At 46.2% G+C, this 22,106-nt stretch overlaps 1 protein-coding gene across 1 annotated transcript in view; it reads left to right on the top strand.

Annotated features, from left to right (window-relative positions):
- The window catches only part of GNG2 (G protein subunit gamma 2), a 67,782-nt gene extending 48,301 nt beyond the window's left edge, over window positions 1–19,481 (top strand). Inside the window, exons 2-4 of the mRNA XM_081194983.1 lie at window positions 8,754–8,834; window positions 10,377–10,509; window positions 18,579–19,481. Of these exons, the coding sequence (XP_081051109.1) occupies window positions 10,423–10,509; window positions 18,579–18,707 (216 nt within the window). The 5' untranslated portion in view covers window positions 8,754–8,834; window positions 10,377–10,422 and the 3' untranslated portion in view covers window positions 18,708–19,481. The remainder of the gene's footprint in view (window positions 1–8,753; window positions 8,835–10,376; window positions 10,510–18,578) is intronic.
- The last annotated feature ends 2,625 nt before the right edge of the window (window positions 19,482–22,106 follow it).

The raw sequence follows: 22,106 nt of genomic DNA, 5'->3' as shown, positions 1-22,106 counted from the left end.
CTTAAACAGGGCTGCCTTCAGAAAGTTGGATAGTTGTTTATTTCCTTGACATCTGGTGGGAGGGCGTTCCACAGGGCGGATGCCACTACCGAGAAGGCCCTCTGCCTGGTTCCCTGTAACCTCATTTCTCACAATGAGGGAACTACCAGAAGGCCCTCGGTGCTGGACCTCAGTGTCTGGGCTGAATGATGGGGGTGGAGACGCTCCTTCAGGTATACTGGACTGAGGCCATTTAGGGCTTTAAAGGTCAGCACCAACACTTTGAATTGTGCTCGGAAACGTACTGGGAGCCAATGCAGATCTCTCAGGACCGTCAATTGATTGATTGATTGATTGATTGATTGATTGATTGATTGCTGCATCCTATAATTTAGTACATTGGTACCTCGGGTTAAGTACTTAATTCGTTCTGGAGATCTGTTCTTAACCTAAAGCACCACTTTAACTAATGGGGCCTCCTGCTGCCACGCCGCTGGAGCACAATTTCTGTTCTCATCCTGAAGCAAAGTTCTTAACCCAAGGGACTATTTCTGGATTAGCAGAGTCTGTAACCTGAAGCGTATGTAACCCGAGGTACCACTGTATAGCTTTTTTTGCAAAGAGGTTTTGGGCTTATGCTCCAGAAAGCTCTAGCTCAGCTTAAGCCTTCTTGGTTTCTCACTGCGCTTTTTCAAGGGAGGAGGGGAAATATTCATTCTGCAAAGGCTCAAGTGTGCTATTAAAAGTACTGGGAGGTTTTTAAAACTCCGTAATGGAAGGTCTCTGGATTGTTTAGCTGGCAAAGAAAGAAAGAAAAAAGAGAAAGAAAAATGGGAAACAGAACTTTGTAACGGATGGGAAGCACCGCTTAGTTAAACAAGATCTGGACTGCCGGCTAATTGATGGCAAGCGAGACGCCCCGCGCTGGAACGTTGACAGATGACATTTATGTTATTTTCAGGCACTCACAGATTTTCTCCCTCGAATGTTGGCAAGTAGCAAAGATTTAACAGGCACAACAGCTCACAACAGCCTGGAGGCGTTTGGTCTAAAACTAAAAGGAAAGGGAGTTCATGATGGCTGGGAGTTTGTTAAGAGGGAGATAGTAAAAGCACAACTTCAGGCAATACCAATGAGTCGGAAACATGGAAGGTGCCTAAAGAAGCCAGGGTGGCTATCTAAACTTTTAACTGAGTTAAGATTAAAAAAGGATGTGTACAAAAAATGGAAAAGGGGGGAAACCACCAAAGAGGAATTCAAACAAATAGCCAGCACGTGTAGACACAAAGTCAGAAAAGCTAAAGCACAGAATGAACTCAGGCTTGCTAGAGAGGTTAAAAGCAACAAAAAAGGCTTTTATGGGTATGTTCGTAGCAAAAGGAAGAACAAAGAAACAGTGGGGTCACTCAGAGGAGAAGATGGTGAAATGCAAACAGGGGACACAGAAAGGGCTGAACTCCTCAATGCCTTCTTTGCCTCAGTCTTCTCCGATAAAGAAAACAATGCCCGACCTGAAGAATTTGGAGCAAATGATTCAGCAGAGGAAACACAGCCCAGAATAACTAAGGGGATAGTACAAGAATACTTGGCTAGTTTAGATGTATTCAAGTCTCCAGGGCCAGATGAACTGCATCCAAGAGTATTAAAAGAACTGGCAGATGTGATCTCAGAACCACTGGCAGTCATCTTTGAGAATTCTGGAGAACAGGCGAAGTCCCGGCAGACTGGAGGAGGGCAAATGTTGTCCCTATTTTCAAAAAGGGGAAAAGAGAGGACCCAAATAATTATCGCCCAGTCAGTCTAACATCAATACCAGGGAAGATTCTGGAGCAGATCATTAAGCAAACAGTCTGTGAGCACCTAGAAAGGAATGCTGTGATCACCAATAGTCAGCATGGATTTCTGAAAAATAAGTCATGTCAGACTAACCTGATCTCGTTTTTTGACAGAATTACAAGCCTGGTAGATGAAGGGAATGCAGTGGATATAGCCTACCTTGATTTCAGCAAGGCATTTGACAAGGTGCCCCATGATATTCTTGTAAAGAAGCTGGTAAAATGCGGTCTTGACTATGCTACCACTCAGTGGATTTGTAACTGGCTGACTGACCGAACCCAAAGGGTTCTCATCAATGGTTCCTCTTCATCCTGGAGAAGAGTGACTAGTGGGGTGCCACAGGGTTCTGTCTTGGGCCCGGTCTTATTCAACATCTTTATCAACGACTTGGATGATGGACTCAAGGGCATCCTGATCAAACTTGCAGATGACACCAAACTGGGAGGGGTGGCTAACACCCCAGAGGACAGGATCACACTTCAAAACGACCTTGACAGATTAGAGAACTGGGCCAAAACAAACAAGATGAATTTTAACAGGGAGAAATGTAAAGTATTGCACTTGGGCAAAAAAAAATGAGAGGCACAAATACAAGATGGGGGACACCTGGCTTGAGAGCTGTACATGTGAAAAGGATCTAGGAGTCTTGGTTGACCATAAACTTGACATGAGCCAACAGTGTGACACGGCAGCTAAAAAAGCCAATGCAATTCTGGGCTGCATCAATAGGAGTATAGCATCTAGATCAAGGGAAGTAATAGTGCCACTGTATTCTGCTCTGGTCAGACCTCACCTGGAGTACTGTGTCCAGTTCTGGGCACCACAATTCAAGAAGGACACTGACAAACTGGAACGTGTCCAGAGGAGGGCAACCAAAATGGTCAAAGGCCTGGAAACGATGCCTTATGAGGAACGGCTAAGGGAGCTGGGCATGTTTAGCCTGGAGAAGAGGAGGTTAAGGGGTGATATGATAGCCATGTTCAACTATATAAAAGGATGTCACATAGAGGAGGGAGAAAGGTTGTTTTCTGCTGCTCCAGAGAAGCGGACACGGAGCAATGGATCCAAACTACAAGAAAGAAGATTCCACCTAAACATTAGGAAGAACTTCCTGACAGTAAGAGCTGTTCAACAGTGGAATTTGCTGCCCAGGAGTGTGGTGGAGTCTCCTACTTTGGAGGTCTTTAAGCAGAGGCTTGACAACCATATGTCAGGAGTGCTCTGATGGTGTTTCCTGCTTGGCAGGGGGTTGGACTTGATGGCCCTTGTGGTCTCTTCCAACTCTATGATTCTATGATTCTATGATGCAAGGGCTTGGCCAGCCAGCGCTCTGTTTCCAACAGCAGGTAGCCCAAAACTGACAGGCGGAGTATCGCAGGTAGACTGCGCGTAGACATGGAGGTTCTATTTAACTCTCATCTTCCGGGCTATTTTTCCTCCTTGCGGGAGGGGAAAAGCCATTTAAGCTAACAGTGACTCGGACAGGAATGTGAAGGAACCGCTAGGCTAAGCTGGCCTCCTCTTCTAAAGATTTGTGATACGGTACGCTGCAATGTTTAAGTTGCTGTCATGTTTAAACTACGCTTGACATTCGTTGCAACACAGGCTTTGAAGTTTGAAACGTCTTCTTCTCTTCCTCTTAGGTGTTTACTTCCTTGGCTCCCGTGTCCGTCCTCTGTTTGGGTTCTCTTGTACATTTCGCTTACTTTTCAAGTATACACACATACATAAATTGTAAACAGGCAGAATTTTGCCTTCGTTGGAAACCAGCAGTAATGAGCCTTTTGCAAATCCGACTAAACATTAGGAAGAACAAATACAAATTTATTATTTCGGTCGCAGGCCATCTCCAGCTCACATACAATATCAGGGAAGTCATAAAACACGATAGGGAGACACCACAGCTAATTCTCCCCTGGTCTCCTCGCTGGCCCAAGTAGGACCAATTCAGCCAGCTAGCCCTGGGGATTATCCAATGCTTATTTCCCCTAAATTGATTTTTGATTTTTATTGTTATTCATGTTTTTATACTGTATTTTATGCTGCTTTTATAACTAAGTGGTTTATATTTGTTGTTAGCCGCCCTCAGCCCGGTTTTGGAACCAGGAATTGCGGGGTATAAATAAAAAAATATTATTATTATTATTATTATTATTATTATTATTATTATTATTATTTATTAAATTTGCAATTGGGTATAACAGGGACAATACAGATATAACAGCAGTTAAAAATATGTAACATAGAACCAAAACATAGAACCAAATAGACATAAGTCTTATAAGCCTCTGAAAGTCTTTGTAGACCATGCAAATATATATATATAAACGTTTTCAAGAGAATCCATCAAGAGTGCATATTTTGTGACTTTCAGTGATTTATAAGATTTCTGTTCATTTGGTTTTGCAGAGAGTGCATTTTTCATATATTTTATACTGTTCAGTATAGATTATATAAAGAGTTTATATTGACATTGCATAGGTCATCGTGTTGCCTTGGATATTACAAATAAAAATTGCGACCGGGGGTGGGGTGGGAACCTGCTTGCCATCGCCATATTTTGGGGGGACGGTGAATTCCACAGGTGGGCACACCATTGTGCAGCGTTCTACCGGTTGAATTATGACCTGCCACGCAGGTGTTAAAGGCACAGGGGCTTTGCTGAGAGGGGAGGTGACAACTGAGGATCAGATCTTAAACAGGACCACCTGTCGGCAGTGTAGGGGAGGAGAAAGTAATTAGCCAGCTGGAACCTATATAGAGAACAAAAGATGTTTATAAGGCTAGGCCAAAGTGTCCTTTGCAAAGCGAGCGGGGGAGCATAGTCCTTGCAGAAACCCCCAATTTCCCTGTCCGGATCTTCAGTTTCTGTGAGTGCATGAAAACTCTCAACCTTGTTGCTTTGTAATCTCCTTTCTCTATAAGAATCTGCGTGCTTTGATTGCAAGGTTTGCAAGCATGCCGGCATCCCACAGGTGAAGTTGGTGGAGAGGCATGCTAAGCCAGCCTTTGCCAATTTGGCAGCCTCTGGAGGTTTGGGACTACAACTCCCATCGGCCCCACTTGGCAAAGGCCGCCTCTAATATAATAATAATACCGCCTCCCAGTATGCCCCACGGAGAGCCTCAAGGTCCATAACTAGCAAGACCCTAGAGGTCCCGGGGCCTAAGGAAGTTAGATTAGCTTCAACCAGAGGCAGGGCCTTTTCAACACTGGCCCCGGCCTGGTGGAACGCTCTGTCTCATGAGACCAGGGCCCTGTGGGATCTGATTTCTTTCTGCAGGGCCTGTAAGACAGAGTTGTTCCGCCTGGCCTTTGGCTTGGAGCCAATTCCCTCCCCCTCTTTCTTTTTTCTTTTTCCTTTTCTCCTGCGATGAGGCTGCATTTTAATATTTTAATGTTGTATTTCATAGAATCATAGAATCGGAATAGACCACAAGGGCCATCGAGTCCAACCCCCTGCCAACAAAATTTTCATTTTGTTTTTAAGTTGTATTCATTCAACCTGTTTTTATTATTGCTTGTTAGCCGCCCTGAGCTCGGCCTTGGCTGGGGAGGGCGGGGCATAAATTAAAATTATTATTATTATAATTATTATTGTGTAGCGAAAGTGGCTTGAACACCAAGCTGCATTTGTTGCACGTTATTTTATGCTCTTGCTTCAAACCGGATGGGGTTCGTATGCTGCCTGGAGAACTTGCAGTACGAGGGGGTGGGCAAACGCAAAGGGTAAAACTTTTTTATGGCTGGGAGTGTGTGGTCAGATGACTTCCGTTCCATTTCAGAATGTGCGCCTCCTGTCTCTATCTGTAGGATGTCTGCCTGTCATTGGTCCAATGATCCTTGACATAAACCAGCATGATTTGCGGCCAAAGTGAATGCCCCCCTCCAGTTAAGCCCCGAGCGCTTAAACCAGGGGTCAGCAAACTGTTTCAGCATGTGGCCGGTCCACTGTCCCTCAGACCTTGTGGGGGGCCGGACTATATTTTTTTGGGGGGGTGAACGAATTCCTATGCCCCACAAATAACCTAGAGATGCATTTTAAATAAAAGGACACATTCTTCTCGTGTAAAAACACACTGATTCCCGGACCATCCATGGGCCGGATTTAGAAGGCGATTGGGCCAGATCCGGCCCCCGGGCCTTAGTTTGCCTAAAGGTAAAGGTACCCCTGACCATTAGATCCAGTCGCAGACGACTCTGGGGTTGCGGTGCTCATCTCGCTCTATAGGCCAAGGGAGCTGGTGTTTGTCCACAGGCAGCTTCCGGGTCATGTGGCCAGCATGACTAAGCCGCTTCTGGCGAACCAGAGCAGCGCACGGAAACGCCGTTTACCTTCCCGCCGGAGCGGTACCTATTGATCTACTTTCACTTTGACTTGCTTACGAACTGCTAGGTGGGCAGGAGCAGGGACCGAGCAACGGGAGCTCACCCTATCACTGGGATTCGAACCACTGACCTTCTGATCAGCAAGCCCTAGACTCTGTGGTTTAGACCACAGAGCCACCCGCGCCCATGGCTTAAACCTCCACCTGTGCCTCTGCAGACCTGAAAACGTTTCTTGGGCTGCCTTTGATGCGAGGCAGGTGTTGCTGGTTTTGCAGCTGGCTTTTAACACACGCAAACCAAACTGTTCTCGAGATCATTGTGTTCTCTCCCTGCTTCTCTGCCCCTGTGAATACTTTCGTTTTATTTTATTGCATGAGTGTACTGTGGGAATGTTCAGGGTGGCAGGAGAGGATATAGCGTTTATTAACATCCTTCCTAACTTGTGCTAGCAAGTTCCTTTATGTAGCAGAGTTTACATTCCCCCTTTTTACATGCACACCAGGTAGCTGGTTGCAGGCTCGTGTGAGCTTCTCACTATTACACCATACAGTCTGTCTCAGATTGTACGTTCCTGCTAGCTGAGAGCTAGCAGAGCAGTCCTAGCTAAAAGCTGGTTAAACGAACAAGGAAGTAAAAAAAAGTAAAAATGTGTGCTGCGTGACTCATTCTTTCGTTACCTGGACAGGTAAGGTCATGCCCACCTTCTATCACATGCAAAAGGACGGATGCTCCAGCCTGGAGGAACAGGCAGTGTTTGACTGGCTGGACCAAACATTCCCATGCATGTCTTGTCTAGCATTACAAGGAATGTTGTACTTGACTGCCTCTCATGGATCACATCCCACACGTACCACCTTTTTTCTTCCATGGAGCTTCCATGGAGCCAGTGTGGTGTAGTGGTTAAGAGCGGTGGACTCGTAATCTGAGGAACCGGGTTCGCGTCTCCGCTCCTCCACATGCAGCTGCTGGGTGACCTTGGGCCAGTCACACTTCTCTGAAGTCTCTCAGCCTCACTCACCTCACAGAGGGTTTGTTGTGGGTGAGGAAGGGAAAGGAGAATGTTTGAGACTACTTTGGGTAGTGATAAAGCGGGATATCAAATCCAAACTCTTCTTCTTCTGGTGGCCGTGTGAAATAAGCCTTTGGGATGCTCCCCAGCCACACCCCCTCTCCTCAGGCCCCGCCCCTCGTCTTGAAGGACAAGGCTACCAATGGCCGCTGAGCACAACAGCCGTGTCTTTCTGTCGGAGGCACTGCATCTCGGAAGAGCCACGGCTGGGAATGGCGGGTTGGGAGAAAGTCCTGCCCGCGGACTTCGCTTTGGAACGCCTGGTGGGCCACTGTAAGAAGAGGGTGCTGGACTGGCAGTGCCTTCGGCCTCATCCTGCAGCCAGGCTAACTTTCCTACCGTCGTGTGGGACATAATTGAGATTGAGATTGAATCCTGACAAGACAGAAGTACTGCTTTTGGGGGACAGAGGACAGACAGGTGTGGAGGACTCCCTGGTCCTGAATGGGGTAATTGTGCCCCCTGAAGGACCAGGAGCGCAGCCTGGGAGTCATTGTGGACTCACAGCTGTCCATGGAGGTGCAGGTCAATTCTGTATCCAGGGCAGCTGTCTACCAGCTCCATCTGCTACGCAGGCTGAGACCCTATCTGCCTGCAGACTGTCTTGCCAGAGTGGTGCATGCTCTGGTTATCTCTTGCTTGGACTACTGCAATGCGCTCTACATGGGGCTACCTTTGAAGGTGACCCAGAAACTGCAACTAATCCAGAATGCGGCAGCTAGACTGGTGACTGGGAGGGGCCGCTGGGACCACATAACACCGGTCTTGAAAGATCAACATTGGCTCCCAGTAGGTTTCTGAGCACAATTCAAAGTGTTGGTGCTGACCTTGAAAGCCCTAAAAGGCCTCAAAGGCCCAGTATACCAGAAGGAGCGTCTCCACCCCCATCGTTCAGCCCGGACACTGAGGTCCAGCTCCAAGGGCCTTCTGGCGGATCCCTCACTGCGAGAAGCCAAGTTACAGGGAACCAGGCAGAGGGCCTTCTCGGTGGTGGCACCCTCCCACCAGATGTCCAAGAGAACAACTACCACCAGACTTTTAGAAGACATCTGAAGGCAGCCCTGCTTAGGGAAGCTTTTAATGTTTGATGTATCACAGTATTTTAATATTTTTTGGGAAGCCGCCCAGAGTGGCTGGGGAAGCCTAGCCAGATGGGCAGGGTATAAATTATTATTATTATTATTATTATTATTATTATTATTATTATTATTATGCCTTTGTTTAGGTCTGATGAAACAGATTCCGATTGCTTTCTTCTGCTTTTCTGCGGGCGGGCAGTTAGCTCTCTCTTTCTGGTTATAAGCTGTTTCAAGCCCCCTTTAAACGTCGCGCCTTAGGCTTGCAGCCTGCTCTGGGGTCTGTAAGGTGAAGGGTGGGCAATCAATAATAAAAATAATAGTTAATAATATTATTGGAGGTGAGGCGAGGGGGGAAAGGATCTCCCCAGGGGCTGGTGGGAGTTGTGCTTCAAAACATCTGGTGGGGATGGATAGCAGGGCTTAGACACATCTCACATGCGCCATTCTCTTTGATTCTACAGGGCTTTGCTTACTCTTGAGGAGTGAACATCCTCGGCTCGGATCATCTCCACACAGAATATCACAGGGGACACTGACTTCAGGTGAATTGCCCTCATCAATTTTCTATCTAGCACATGAGACCCTTAATCTCTGGGCTGTGGGTTTGGGGGGAAAAACATTCCAACATTGCAGAGGTTGTACAGTGGTACCTCGGGTTACATACGCTTCAGGCTACAGACTCCGCTAACCCAGAAATAGTACCTCGGGTTAAGAACTTTGCTTCAGGATGAGAACAGAAATCGTGCTCCGGTGGCGCGGCGGCAGCGGGAGGCCCCATTAGCTAAAGTAGTGCTTCAGGTTAAGAACAGTTTCAGGTTAAGAACGGACCTCTAGAATGAATTAAGTTCTTAACCTGAGGTACCACTGTACTAGATTTTCACTTTTCTAAAGTCTTAAAGGATGGTTCTTAATTTTCCTTATTGATAATGTTATTGTTTTCTCTTTTTGGCAAACCACTTTGACTGGGTTTTTTTTTAAAACAGTCACGCGGCGTATGAATTTTATGAAATAAGTAAAATAGAAGAAGTCATCTTGGGAAACCTGCTGCCTAATCTCTAAACACATCGCGGGAGGGAGCTGGTTGTGTTTGAACCAGGCGGAGGGCCTTCTCGGTAGTGGCACCCACCCTGTGGAATGCCCTCCAATCAGATATCAAGGAAACAAACAACTATCTGACTTTTAGAAGACATCTGACGGCAGCCCTGTTTAGGGAAGTTTTTAATGTTTGGTGTTTTATCGTGTTTTTAATATTCTGTTGGGAGCCGCCCAGAGTGGCTGGGGAAACCCGGTCAGATGGGCAGAGAATAACTCTCTCTCTCTCTCTCTCTCTCTCTCTCTCTCTCTCTCTCTCATCTATCTATTTATTTGGTCCCGGGAAGTTAGATTGGCTTCAACCAGAGCCAGGGCCTTTTCAACACTGGCTCCGGCCCGGTGGAACGCTCTGCCTCATGAGACCAGGGCCCTGCAGGATCTGATTTCTTTCCGCAGGGCCTGTAAGACAGAGTTGTTCCGCCTGGCCTTTGGCTTGGAGCCAATTTGATTCCCTCCCCCTCTTTCTTTTTCCTTTCTCCTCCTGCGATGAGGCTACATTTTAATATTTCAATATTTTAATGTTGTATTTTCATTTTGTTTTTAAGTTGTATTCATTCAACTTATTTTTATTATTGCTTGTTAGCCGCCCTGAGCCCAGCCTTGGATGGGGAGGGCGGGGTATAAATAAAAATTATTATTATTATATTATTATTATTTATTTATGGTATCAGCATAATGACCTAATGGGTGAGCTTGAATGCATTTTCTCAAAATTCACTTTACTTTTTATACTCCTGAGTTTACATGAATCCTCCTCTGCAAGCTAAGTGTTTCCCAAGGTGAGTTACTCTTCTCCACCAGCTCAGATACTTCAAAAATAAAAATAGTGGACTAGTTTCTTGCAGCCCATGAAACCAAACTGTAGTATTTGCATCATTATTAATCACCCTCCCCTCAGTCAGACTCTTCTTCCCCCGAGGATGGCTTTGCAAGCCTAGCAGTTTATTAGCTCCCTGATGGACCACCTTGATTTATTTTCTTGTTTTTTGCAGCGCACCGGGAGCGGCGAGCACCCGCAGGCCCACGAGGAACGTTCAGATGGCCAGCAACAACACCACCAGCATAGCGCAAGCCAGGAAACTGGTAGAGCAGCTCAAAATGGAGGCAAACATCGACAGAATAAAGGTAAGACCCTGTGAGCAAGTTCTCGGCTCAGACAGGTGGCTTAGGGCAGGCATAGGCAACCGTCGGCCCTCCAGATGTTTTGGCCTACAACTCCCATGATCCCTAGTGAAATATACTCGGAGTCGAGAGTGGATTTCATGCTCTTTATTCAGCTCAGAGTGGTGAGGAGGAATGAATGTTCCCCTAAAATATCTGCTTTATATACATTATTTACACAATGGCCCCCACGTGATTGGCTAATTCCAGGATTCTCCTGTAGGCCAATCAGGTTGTGGATTCACTTCCACCTGGAGCTAGATTGGGTGGCTCCTGCGGACCAATCATACTGCTGCATTCTGACTCCTATTGCTCTAGGACCAATCAGACTGCTGCATTTTGGATCCTACTGTTCTAGGACGAATCAGACTGCTGCATTCTGGATCCTATTGTTCTAGGACCAATCAGACTGCTGCATTCTGGATCCTATTGTTCTAGGACCAATCAGACTGCTGCACTTTGGATCCTATTGTTCTAGGACCAATCAGACTGCTGCATTCTGGATCCTATTGCTCTAGGACCAATCAGACTGCTGCATTCTGAATCCTATTGTTCTAGGACTAATCAGACTGCTGCATTCTGGATCCTATTGTTCTAGGACCAATCACACTGCTGCATTTTGGATCCTATTGTTCTAGGACCAATCAGACTGCTGCATTCTGAATCCTATTGTTCTAGGACCAATCACACTGCTGCATTCTGAATCCTATTGTTCTAGGACCAATCACACTGCTGCATTCTGGATCCTATTGTTCTAGGACCAATCAGACTGCTGCATTCTGAATCCTATTCAACTCAGTACATAACACCTAGCTAACAGGACCAGTGGTCAGGGATGATGGGAATTGTAGTCCCAAACATCTGGAGGGCCAAAGGTTGCCGATGCCTGGCTTCGGGGAAGGGGATGTTGTTGATTTTTTTTGGAGCAGCTTTGGCCCTGCAGAAGTTCTTGGGACTACAACTCCCATAAGCCCCAGCCAGCATGGGGATGGTGGGAGTTGGAGTCCGTGGAATTGGACGATTCAGGACAGCGCGTCATTAAACGGTGGAACTCGCTGCCACAGGAGGCAGAGATGGCCGCCATCTTTGATGGCTTTAAAAGACAACTAGCAAAATTCATGGAGGAGAGCGCGATCAAGGGCTATTACCCACAGTGGTTCTGCTCTGCAGAAAATGAGAGCGGTCTTGTGTTCGAATCCTGCTTGAGGGTTCCTCATTGGGGCATGTGTTCGGCCACTGTGAGAACAGGAAGCTGGGCTAGATGGGCTTGATCCACCAAGCTCATCATATGTTCTTATCTTAAGTAGACTGGCTAGACTTTGCAACGATAAAGCGACCCCACCCCCGCCATCCAGGGAGAAATCTGGGGTGTTGGGGTGTTGGACAATCAGGAGTGGATTTCTTTTGTAACAAGACCATGAGCTCCCTTCAGCTCTGGTAAAAAAGTAAAGGTAAAGGTACCCTGACCATTAGGTCCAGTCATGACCGACTCTGGGGTTGCGGCGCTCATGACGCTTTATTGGCCGAGGGAGCCTGCGTACAGCTTCCGGGTCACGTGGCCAGCATGACTAAGCCGCTTCTGGCGAACCAGAGCAGCGCACGGAAATGCCGTTTACCTTCCCACCGGAGTGGTACCTATTTATCCACTTGCACTTTGACGTGCTTTCGAACTGCTAGCAGGAGCAGGGACTGAGCAACGGGAGCTCACCCCGTCATGGGGATTCGAACCGCTGACCTTCTGATCGGCAAGCCCTAGGCTCTGTGGTTTAACCCACAGTGCCACAAATTCCTGGGCTCCGAAGTCTATTCGTTTCAAGAGTAGATCTTTTGTTCCTGGTTCTAGTTGGCGGATATCAGGATTAAAAAAACAACACCAGATCCTGCAAGCCTGGCGTCTGCCATCCATGTCTTGGTAAATGAAATTTGGCCCATGCGTGCCAGCAAATCTTCTTTCTTCTTCTTTGGCGATCCCTCGTAGCTGAATAAGATTGCCTTCCATAAACACGGTTTTAACAGTGAGTCCGTAAGCGACAGCGATTCCACCATTCAGGCACGCCCTCGCTTTACGAATCCTCAGGCCATTTCCATTGCATTGCCACGTTGTGGGAACTTGGCTTGGCTCAAGTTAGCATTTCCTAGCTATATTTCTCTGGTTGTGCTTTTGTTCAACGGGGTAACCTACCCTGCTATCCATGGACAGAAATTCAGACAGCCTTTGCGTTAAAATGTGCTAGGTGGCTGCGGCTTGCTCCTTTCTCCCTGCGTTACTATGGCAACAGCAAGCATCCTTCACCGTGGCTTGGCATACTTAGAAAGGGGTCTCGGCCAGCCTTGCGTTATCAAGGGGTTGGTTGTTATTACACAAAAACACATACGTTGCAGGATGGACATGGGTTTGGAAAATATCCCAAGGTGTACCTGGTGCAGACGAGGAAGACAGGAGAAAATCCATTCCATTTGCCTTTAAAGGCAAACATACCCAGCTCATTTTCTGAAACCATACATGAGCCAAAACACAGCCATCCTTTGAGATTCATACTTTCTGAATTTTGCAATGCAGCTCTCCCCCCAACGAATGTGTACCAAAATGCCTTATTGTGGGGGGAACTGCAAAATGACATATGCTGGACAAAATTGCACAGCAAAATTGGATGTAGCGTGAAAAAGGAGCACAAAAACGCTGATAATTTTTCATGAGGGCTTCTTAAAAAGAATCGGCAAACAAGATGTGGAAATGTGAGGAAGTGAAGATTGGGAAAATATGTAACGGAGAAGTCAGAATGAAGAGATTTGCCTATCCCTTGTGTGTGTGTCTGTGTCTTCCCCACTGCAGAGAGTGGGGATTTCAATGAAGGCATAGTTTGCACAATGTAGTTTTCTAAGATATCAGCTCCCTGAATTTTGATTTCTACTCTAGTTCATTTGCAGGGGTAGGAGGAGAAATGAGGCCGAGGCCAGCATGGCTCTGGGAATTACGAAATTTGGGCAAAAGAGGGAGAGTGGCGAGAGTGTTCCTTATATTGGGAGCTGGTCCGTTAGGGCAAATGGGGCACAGCCCCACCCACCCAGTAGAGTAGTGGCAATTTCAAAAGGACAGGACATGATACCGTTGGATCAATCCATCAACATCTGATGGATGATTTAGTAGGATTGGGTCCGGCATCACTTTCGCTGCCCGTGTGTGCCAGTATCCATGCTCAGCAGAGTTACATCTCAACGCAGCTGCTTCCTTGGAAGTAGGCAATAAACACTCATAGATGCCATATTCAGTCAAGTGCACAGTTTTGCTTGACAGGCATAAAGCATATTGGTAGCAAATATATACAGTACTACTACTACTAATAATAATAAAATTATTTATACCCCGCCCATGTGGCTGAGTTTCCCCAGCCACTCTAGGCAGCTTACAATCGAGTGTTAAAACCAATACAGCATTAAATATTAAAAACTTCCTTAAACAGGACTGCCTTCAGATGTCTTTTAATAATAATAATAACAACAACAACAACAACAATAAATTTATTATTTATACCCTGCCCATCTGGCTGGGTTTCCCCAGCCACTCTGGGCGGCTTCCAACAAAACACTAAAATACAATAACCTATTAAACATTAAAAGCTTCCCTAAACAGGGTTGCCTTCAGATGTCTTCTAAAAGTTTGGTAGTTATTTTTCTCTTTGACATCTGGTGGGAGGGCGTTCCACGGGGCGGGCACCACTACCGAGAAGGCCCTCTTTCTGGTTCCCTGTACCCTCACTTCTCGCAATGAGGGAACCGCCAGAAGGCCCTCGGAGCTGGACCTCAGTGTCTGGGCAGAACGATGGGGGTGGAGACGCTCCTTCAGGTATACTGGACTGAGGCCATTTAGGGCTTTAAAGGTCAGCACCAACACTTTGAATTGTGCTTGGAAACGTACTGGGAGCCAATGTAGGTCTTTCAGGACCGGCGTTATGTGGTCCCAGCGGCCTTTCCCAGTCACCAGTCTAGATGCCATATTCTGGATTAATTGCAGTTTCCGGGTCACCTTCAAAGGTAGCTTAGAGTCCAACTAGAGTCCAAGACTCTCCCTCTCTCTCTGCTTCTCTCACCGCAAGGCTCAAGCAAGAGACTCACAACAAGTTACAAGTAGCACAGGACCATTGTTATCAGTACTTCCTGCCGCACTGCACATGTCCAAAGGACAGTTCCCACAGAAAATGTCAATGCATAGACCAAACAAACCGGGCCTTCTGCTCCTTTGTTCTTTGTGGAACAAATGGTTCTCACACACAGAGAGAGAATACCCAACAGATACTTACAACCGCAGATTCTCACAGCCACCGCTGTGAGATTATGCAGTAATCTGCCCAATGGCCCATGTAGTCCAGCATCCTCTTCTCACAGTGACGAACCAGATGCACGTGCGAATCCCGCAAGCAGGACCTGAGGACAAGAGCCCTCATCCCTCCTGTGTCTGAGATTGTGGAGGCAGAGAATAGCCCTCTCCTCCATGATCTTGTCTGATCCTCTTTTAAAGCCATCAAAGTTGCTGGCCATCACTGCCCCCTGGGAAAGAGGTGTTGACTATGCGCTGCATGACAGTGTAATAACGATGCACTAATTATCAGCATTCCTAAATGCTTAGCTTTGTTTTTTTATAATTTTTTATTAAGTTTTATCAATAGAAAAGTTCTGAAAAATACAAAAACAGAAAAATACAAAATTACAAAATACAAACATTAAACACAAAAAAGAAGAGGAAAAAACACATATAAAAGAAAACAAAACTCCCTCTTTCTTGATTTCTCATCTTTAGTTAACTTATTTTCCTGACTTCCTCACGCCTCCCTTTTTCGTATCCCTTTTAAGAGTTGGTTCAGCAAATTCATATCCTATTGGTTTATCTATTGTCAATCCCATCTTACATTTTACCTTGTTGCTAGAACCCCTTCAATTTCATTTCAATGTCATCAGCATTCAAAAATTTTACAATATTTCTGTAAATAAGTTTTAAATTTCCTCCAATCTTCTTCCACCAACTCTTCTCCCTGGTCTCGGATTCTGCCAGTCATTTCCGCCATTTCCATGTAGTCTATTAGTTGCATCTGCCATTCTTCCAAGGTGGGTAGGTCTTGTGTCTTCCAATGCTTTGCGATGAGAATTCTTGCTGCTGCTGTAGCGTACATAGAAAAGTTCTATCCTTCTTTAACACCAATTGGCCAATTATGCCCAGGAGAAAGGCCTCTGGTTTCTTCGGGAAAGTATATTTAAATACCTTTTTCAGTTCATTATATATCATTTCCCAGAAAGCCTTAATCCGTGGGCACGTCCACCAAAGGTGAAAAAATGTACCTTCAATTTCTTTACATTTCCAAAATTTGTTAGCGGGCAAGTGATATATTTTTGCAAGCTTGACTGGAGTCATGTACCACCTGTACATCATTTTCATAATATTCTCTCTTAGGGCATTACATGCCGTAAATTTAATCCCGGTGGTCCACAACTTCTCCCAGTCAGCAAACATAATATTATATCCTATATCTTGTGCCCATTTTATCATTGCAGATTTTACCGTTTCTTCCTCAGTATTCCATTTCAACAGCAGATTATACATTCTTGAAAGTATCTTAGCATTGGGTTCTAACAATTCTCCTAAATGCTTAGCTTTGGAGCATACAGTACAGCACCACCAGAATGACCCCAGGAGCGTATCCTCACTGGCTCCAATCATCACAAAGGGTAGAAAGAAATTTTAGCAGTGGCTTAAAAGCTTCCCATCTGTGCTCAAAAATTCTGTTGTTTTTTAAATGTCTGTTGTTTTTTAAATGTCTTCCCAGAAGGAAAACAAACATATAAAACAATGTACAATGGCGGCATTTTTCCATCTCCGCCATGCTAAACAGTTGGCTCCTTACCTCTCTCGCCCTGACCTAGCCACTGTGATCCACGCGACGGTCACCTCCAGACTGGATTATTGTAACTCGCTCTACGTGGGGCTGCCCTTGAGACTGACCCAGAAACTCCAGCGGGTGCAGAATGCTGCAGCGAGACTCCTTACGGGGTCCTCGCTGCGAGATCACATACACCCGGTGCTATACCAGTTGCACTGGCTCCCGGTGGAGTACAGGGTCAGGTTTAAGGTGCTGGTTTTAACCTTTAAAGCCCTATACGGCCTGGGACCCTCATACCTACGGGACCGCCTCTCCTGGTATGCCCCACAGAGAAACTTACGGTCTTCAAATAAAAATATCTTGAAGGTCCCAGGCCACAGGGAGGTTAGGCTGGCCTCAGCCAGAGCCAGGGTTTTTCTGGCTGTGGCCCCGATCTGATGGGACGCTTTGTCACAAGAGACTAGGACCCTGCGGGACTTGGCATCTTTTCGCAGGGCCTGCAAGACGGAGCTGTTCCACCAGGCCTTTGGCCAGGGCACAGCCTGACTCCCTCCCTCGGCAATCTTCGCGGAGCTCTGGCCCAATAGTTGCCAGTGGCTTGAATTAATTAATTTTATAATGAATGATTTTAGAGTGTTGTTTGTGCTGTACTTTTGTACTGTTTTATTGTTGTTAGCCGCCCTGAGCCCGGCTTCAGCTGGGGAGGGCGGGATATAAATAAAATTTATTATTATTATTATTACAACAATAAATTTAAAATTTATAAATGTGGTAAGCATATAGACACTTAAAATTTTAAGATAAACTACCACAGAGTCACCCATGGAACCAAGTTTGGGGATTTTCTTAACAAACTAGTTTGGGTTGGGGGATGGTCTGCGCCTACAGATCAGTACACAGAATCTGGTGACCATCCGGGTCGTCTTATGATCTTTGCCTAACAGGAAAAGGTTGAATTTTTGCTTTTCCGGGAGGTCAGTGAGCCTCACCAGCAGGGGATCAATGGTGTCACTACGTGCCTCTTCATAAAAGGGACATCTAAAGAACAAGTGCTCCCCCAGTGAACAGGTGCAAAGTCTCTGAGCATATGGGACTTTTTAAAAAGAATCCTTCCAGGACCGGCGAGGGCAGAGCCGAGCTTCTGGCAAGTGTAAAAGCCCTTCTTGCATTTTTGGATACGAGAAAGAAGAGCTATGCTCGCTATATATCTCTCAATTTCTCCAATTTTATAGTCAGGGCACCTTGAGTAGTCCTGTTGTCTCTCGGTGTCTATGATTCTTTGCTACAGGAGGGTAGATTTCTGTTGCAGTCGGAGGAAAACTCGCATTGACTTTGTGCAAATTGAGAGTCCATTAATATCTAGAGACCTTCGTACCTACGGAACTGCCTCTCCCGGTCTGCCCCACGGAGAGCCTCAAGGTCCATAAATAGCAACACCCTAGTGGTCCCGGGCCCTAAGGAGGTCAGATTAGCCTCAACCAGAGCCAGGGCCTTTTCAACACTGGCCCCGGCCTGGAGGAACACTCTGTCTCATGACACCAGGCCCTACAGGATCTGATTTCTTTCCGCAGGGCCTGTAAGACAGAGTTGTTCCGCCTGGCCTTTGGCTTGGAGCCAATTTGATTCCCTCCCCCTCTTTCTTTTTTCTTTTCCTTTCTCTTCATGCGATGAGGCTACATTTTAATATTTTAATGTTTCAATATTTAATGTTGTATTTTGTTTTTAAGTTGTATTCATTCAACTTGTTTTTATTATTGCTTGCTAGCCGCCCTGAGCCCAGCCTTGGCTGGGGAGCGCGGGGTATAAATAAAAATTATTATTATTATTATTATTATTATTATTATTATTATTATTGCATTTTTGGATACGAGAAGAGATATGCTGCCGGTGCGGCTATATCTCTCTCGATTTCTCCAATTTTATAGTTGGGGCACCTTGAGCAGTCCTGTTGTCTCTCGGTGTCTATGATTCTTTGCTACAGGAGGGTAGATTTCTGTTGCAGTTGGAGGAAAACTCGCATTGACTTTGTGCAAATTGAGAGTCTATTAATATCTAGAGGGTTTCAGCTCTCCACCTTCTGCCTCCGTGGGCTTCCTTGCCCAAGTAGCTGCTCTTTGAGAACTGCTTTCCGGGGAAATTGACCTCCTCTTTCTTTCCTCCCAGGTGTCGAAAGCCGCCGCAGACTTGATGGCTTACTGCGAAGCCCACGCCAAAGAAGACCCTCTATTGACTCCCGTCCCTGCTTCAGAAAACCCCTTTAGGGAGAAGAAGTTTTTCTGCGCCATTCTGTAAACCTCACAGGAGCCTGTGACCCCAATTTGGGCCGCCCTGGACACTGATGTAGAGATTTTTTCAGCAACGTGGACGTGTTTCCAGAGTCCACCCAATTTAAAACATAAAATCAAAATGGCCTGGAAGTTTACAGAGAAGTGCATGATCATAAAAAAAGAAAACGGCTGCCTTCTTGGGAGAATGGAATGGTGGTGTTGCTCTACGTTATGAGGCTCAAGATCTTGTCATCTGCAGAGTTGTCTGGAGAGGGAGGGGGGAATGTGTAAAAGAGTAAAATTGATGTCCACTTACGCTCTTGCCAGACAAAAACCCTTTTGTCTTTTTCTTTCCAAAAAAAAAGAGGGTTGCGCAGAGCATGGTTGAAAAGGGTTGTGTATCTGTGTGTGTGTATGTACATAATATCCTTATTCCTTTTTTGTGCCCCCCCCCAAAAAAAAATGTCACTCAGTTATTTATGTTGAATCGTAAAATTATCGCAGCAGGTTAGATTTATTCCGATGTTCCTTAGCATTTGGGTCTTGTGTGTGTGTAGCATTTTTAGAGTAGCGCCACGCGAGGGGGACAGGGGCCCAGAATTGCAGTTGCTGTTCAGCCTCGGCCAATTTTGTTCTTTTCCAAGGATTTAACTAAGGATGTGCCATAGCTTCGGAAGGGCCTGGGAGGCCGCCGTGTACATTCCCGACGTAGTTACTACCACTGTTTTTCTAACACTTGTATTTGGTAACTTTTTTTGTTTTGTTTGTTCTGCAAGTAAAAACTGTATGTTGTGATTGATGGGGCATTTTGACTCGTCCTTTTCATCTCCTTGTATCGCAGACTTCTGTGCTGTTCCTATGGTGCCGTTACAGTGAGCATCATCAGACTGCAGATAGTTCTATACGCAGTGGTCACCATCTCAGAAGGCAAAGTTGTCCCCATGTCGGGGATGCTTTGCTGGGCTAAAGCAGCGGTTCCCAAATTTTTTGGGGGGGGGCTGCTGCTCCCTTGGTTCTCTAAAGATATCCCACTACCCTATAGAAAGCATTCAGAATAGTGGCTTGCACGACCCACCACGGACGATAATAGCACAATAAAATTCGACACACATTTGCACATTCAGAATCCACCCAAAACTATGAATTAACTAAAAAGGGGGGGGGGGATGAGTGCTCACTGGAAGGACAGATCCTGAAGCTGAGACTCCAATACTTTGGCCATCTCATGAGAAGAGCAGACTCCCTGGAAAAGACCCTGATGTTGGGGAAGATGGAGGGCACAAGGAGAAGGAGGCGACAGAGGACGAGATGGTGGGACAGTGTTCTCGAAGCTATGAATATGAGTTTGACCAAACTGCGGGAGGCAGTGGAAGACAGGAGTGCCTGGCATGCTCTGGTCCAGGGGGTCACAAAGAGTCGGACTCGACTAAACGACTAAACAACAACAATAATAATAATTACAGTGGTACCTCTGGTTGCGAACAGTTCTGGAGGCCCGTTCGCAACCTGAAAAGAACGCAACCCGCAGGTCACGCTTCGTTGCTTCTGCGCATGACGTCATTTTGCACATCTGCACATGTGCAAGCGGCGAAACCCGGAAGTAACCCTTTCCGGTACTTCCGGGTCACCACGGGACGCAATCTGTAAACACTCAACCTGAAGCAAACGTAACATGAGGTATTATTATCATTTATTTATTATTTCTACCCGACCCATCTGGCTGGGTTTCCCCAGCCACTCTGAGCGGCTCCCAACAAAAGATAAAAAATACATTAAAATATTAGTCGTTAAAAACTTCCCTAAACAAGGCTGCCTTCAGATGTCTTCTAAATGTTAGGTTATTTCTTTGACATCTGATGGGAGGGCGTTCCACAGGGTGGGCGCCACCACCGAGAAGGCCCTCTGCCTGGTACCCTGTAACCTCACTTCTTGCAGGGAGGGAACCGCCAGAAGGCCCTCGGCGCTGGACCTCAGTGTCCGGGCAGAACAATGGGGGTGGAGATGCTGCTTCAGTTATCCTGGGCCGACTCTCTGCTCCTTCGAAAGTAACACCTCCAAGAAAGATGCTCCCTATGTGCTCCATATCCATCTCACCGTTCTGTTATTAGCAGGCATGTTATAATAATTTGTGGGAGCTTCGTCTCAATATGACAAGCTCGCCACAGAGAGCTGCGAGTTCATTCGTTCTGCAAAAAGCCCTCTGCTGGATAGTTTGGGCAAAAGCCCACTGACCTGATAACCACAGCAACTCCAGGGGAGGAAGGAGGTTGTGGCACAGAAGAGACACCTCGTTTTTGTCTTGGGTATAGGATAGGGGCTACGGAGACCCAGGCTCAAATTTCTGGAGCTGTTTGCTCTTGGTGCGAAAACAGCACGGTGAGGATTCTCTGAAATCACATTTATGAGCAGCGAGCGGATGTTCAAAACATTTCCGCAAAGCTTTATTTAGACTAGCATTTGTATCCTACTCTTCAGCCAAAAAGGCTCCCAGAGTGGCTTGTTTACATGTCTGCTCAGAAGTAATCCCACTTAGTTCAATGATGCAGAAATCTTAGTTGTGGACATACAGCTGCCATCTAAGACAGCTTTGGCTTCTAAATGATGAAGTGTGAGATCTGAAAGTTATGAGTGCCACCCTTTGGATTGGCTTCCAGGGTGGCTCTTATAAAAATCCAACAACAAAATATAATCCAAACAAACAAAACTATTAATTTTTTTAATGTTCTTTTGTAAAATAAAAACAAGAGTGAGCTTTAACTCCACCTGTCCAATAAATCACTCTAGAAAATGGATCAGATTTTTAAAAATCGATTTAAATCTTCATTGGCCTGAACTGTGGAATATCCTCTTTTGAAAAATAGGGAAATCCTTTACTCCATCCCACTAGCCAGATGCTGTTAGCAGGATTTCTTGAAACACATGCAAGCAAAAGGCAAGCTCCAACGTTGCACTTAAAAATCTAGGCAGCAGGCAGATATTCAACAGGGGAAGCTTTCGTCCTTCCTGTTGCCCTCCGTCTGCCTAAAAAGCCTTTGAACAAAACCGTTTTGTTTAGAGCAATCACTGTTTCCCCCAAACCCATTACTGTAACCAACGATTTTTATGGTTGGCAAAATAAAAAGTTTGAACTGGCCCCGGAATCCAGCCCTCCGCCTCCCTCTACACGTTACAAGTCTATGGCGCCTTCCTCCTCAGCATCCTTTTCCTTCCTCCCAAGCCTCCTCCACCTCTCGCCTCTATTCGCCAGGGCGCCTGTCAGTCAACATCTTCGGCGCCTCCTTCCCGATCCCTTCCCCTCCTCTCTTTAAGTCGCGCCCATTCTCACCTCCTCCGGCTCGCCCCGCCCACTCGGCTCGGCACGAGCACCGATTGGCCACCGCGGGCTTATAACCCCCTCGCAGCTCCGCCCACTCCAGCCTCTGCT

The sequence above is a fragment of the Podarcis bocagei genome (genome assembly GCF_964188305.1).
Source record: "Podarcis bocagei genome assembly, chromosome: 1".
NCBI lineage: Eukaryota > Metazoa > Chordata > Lepidosauria > Squamata > Lacertidae > Podarcis > Podarcis bocagei.
The sequence above is the reverse complement of the archived record's forward strand: the minus strand, read 5'-3'. Positions and strand labels throughout refer to the sequence as shown.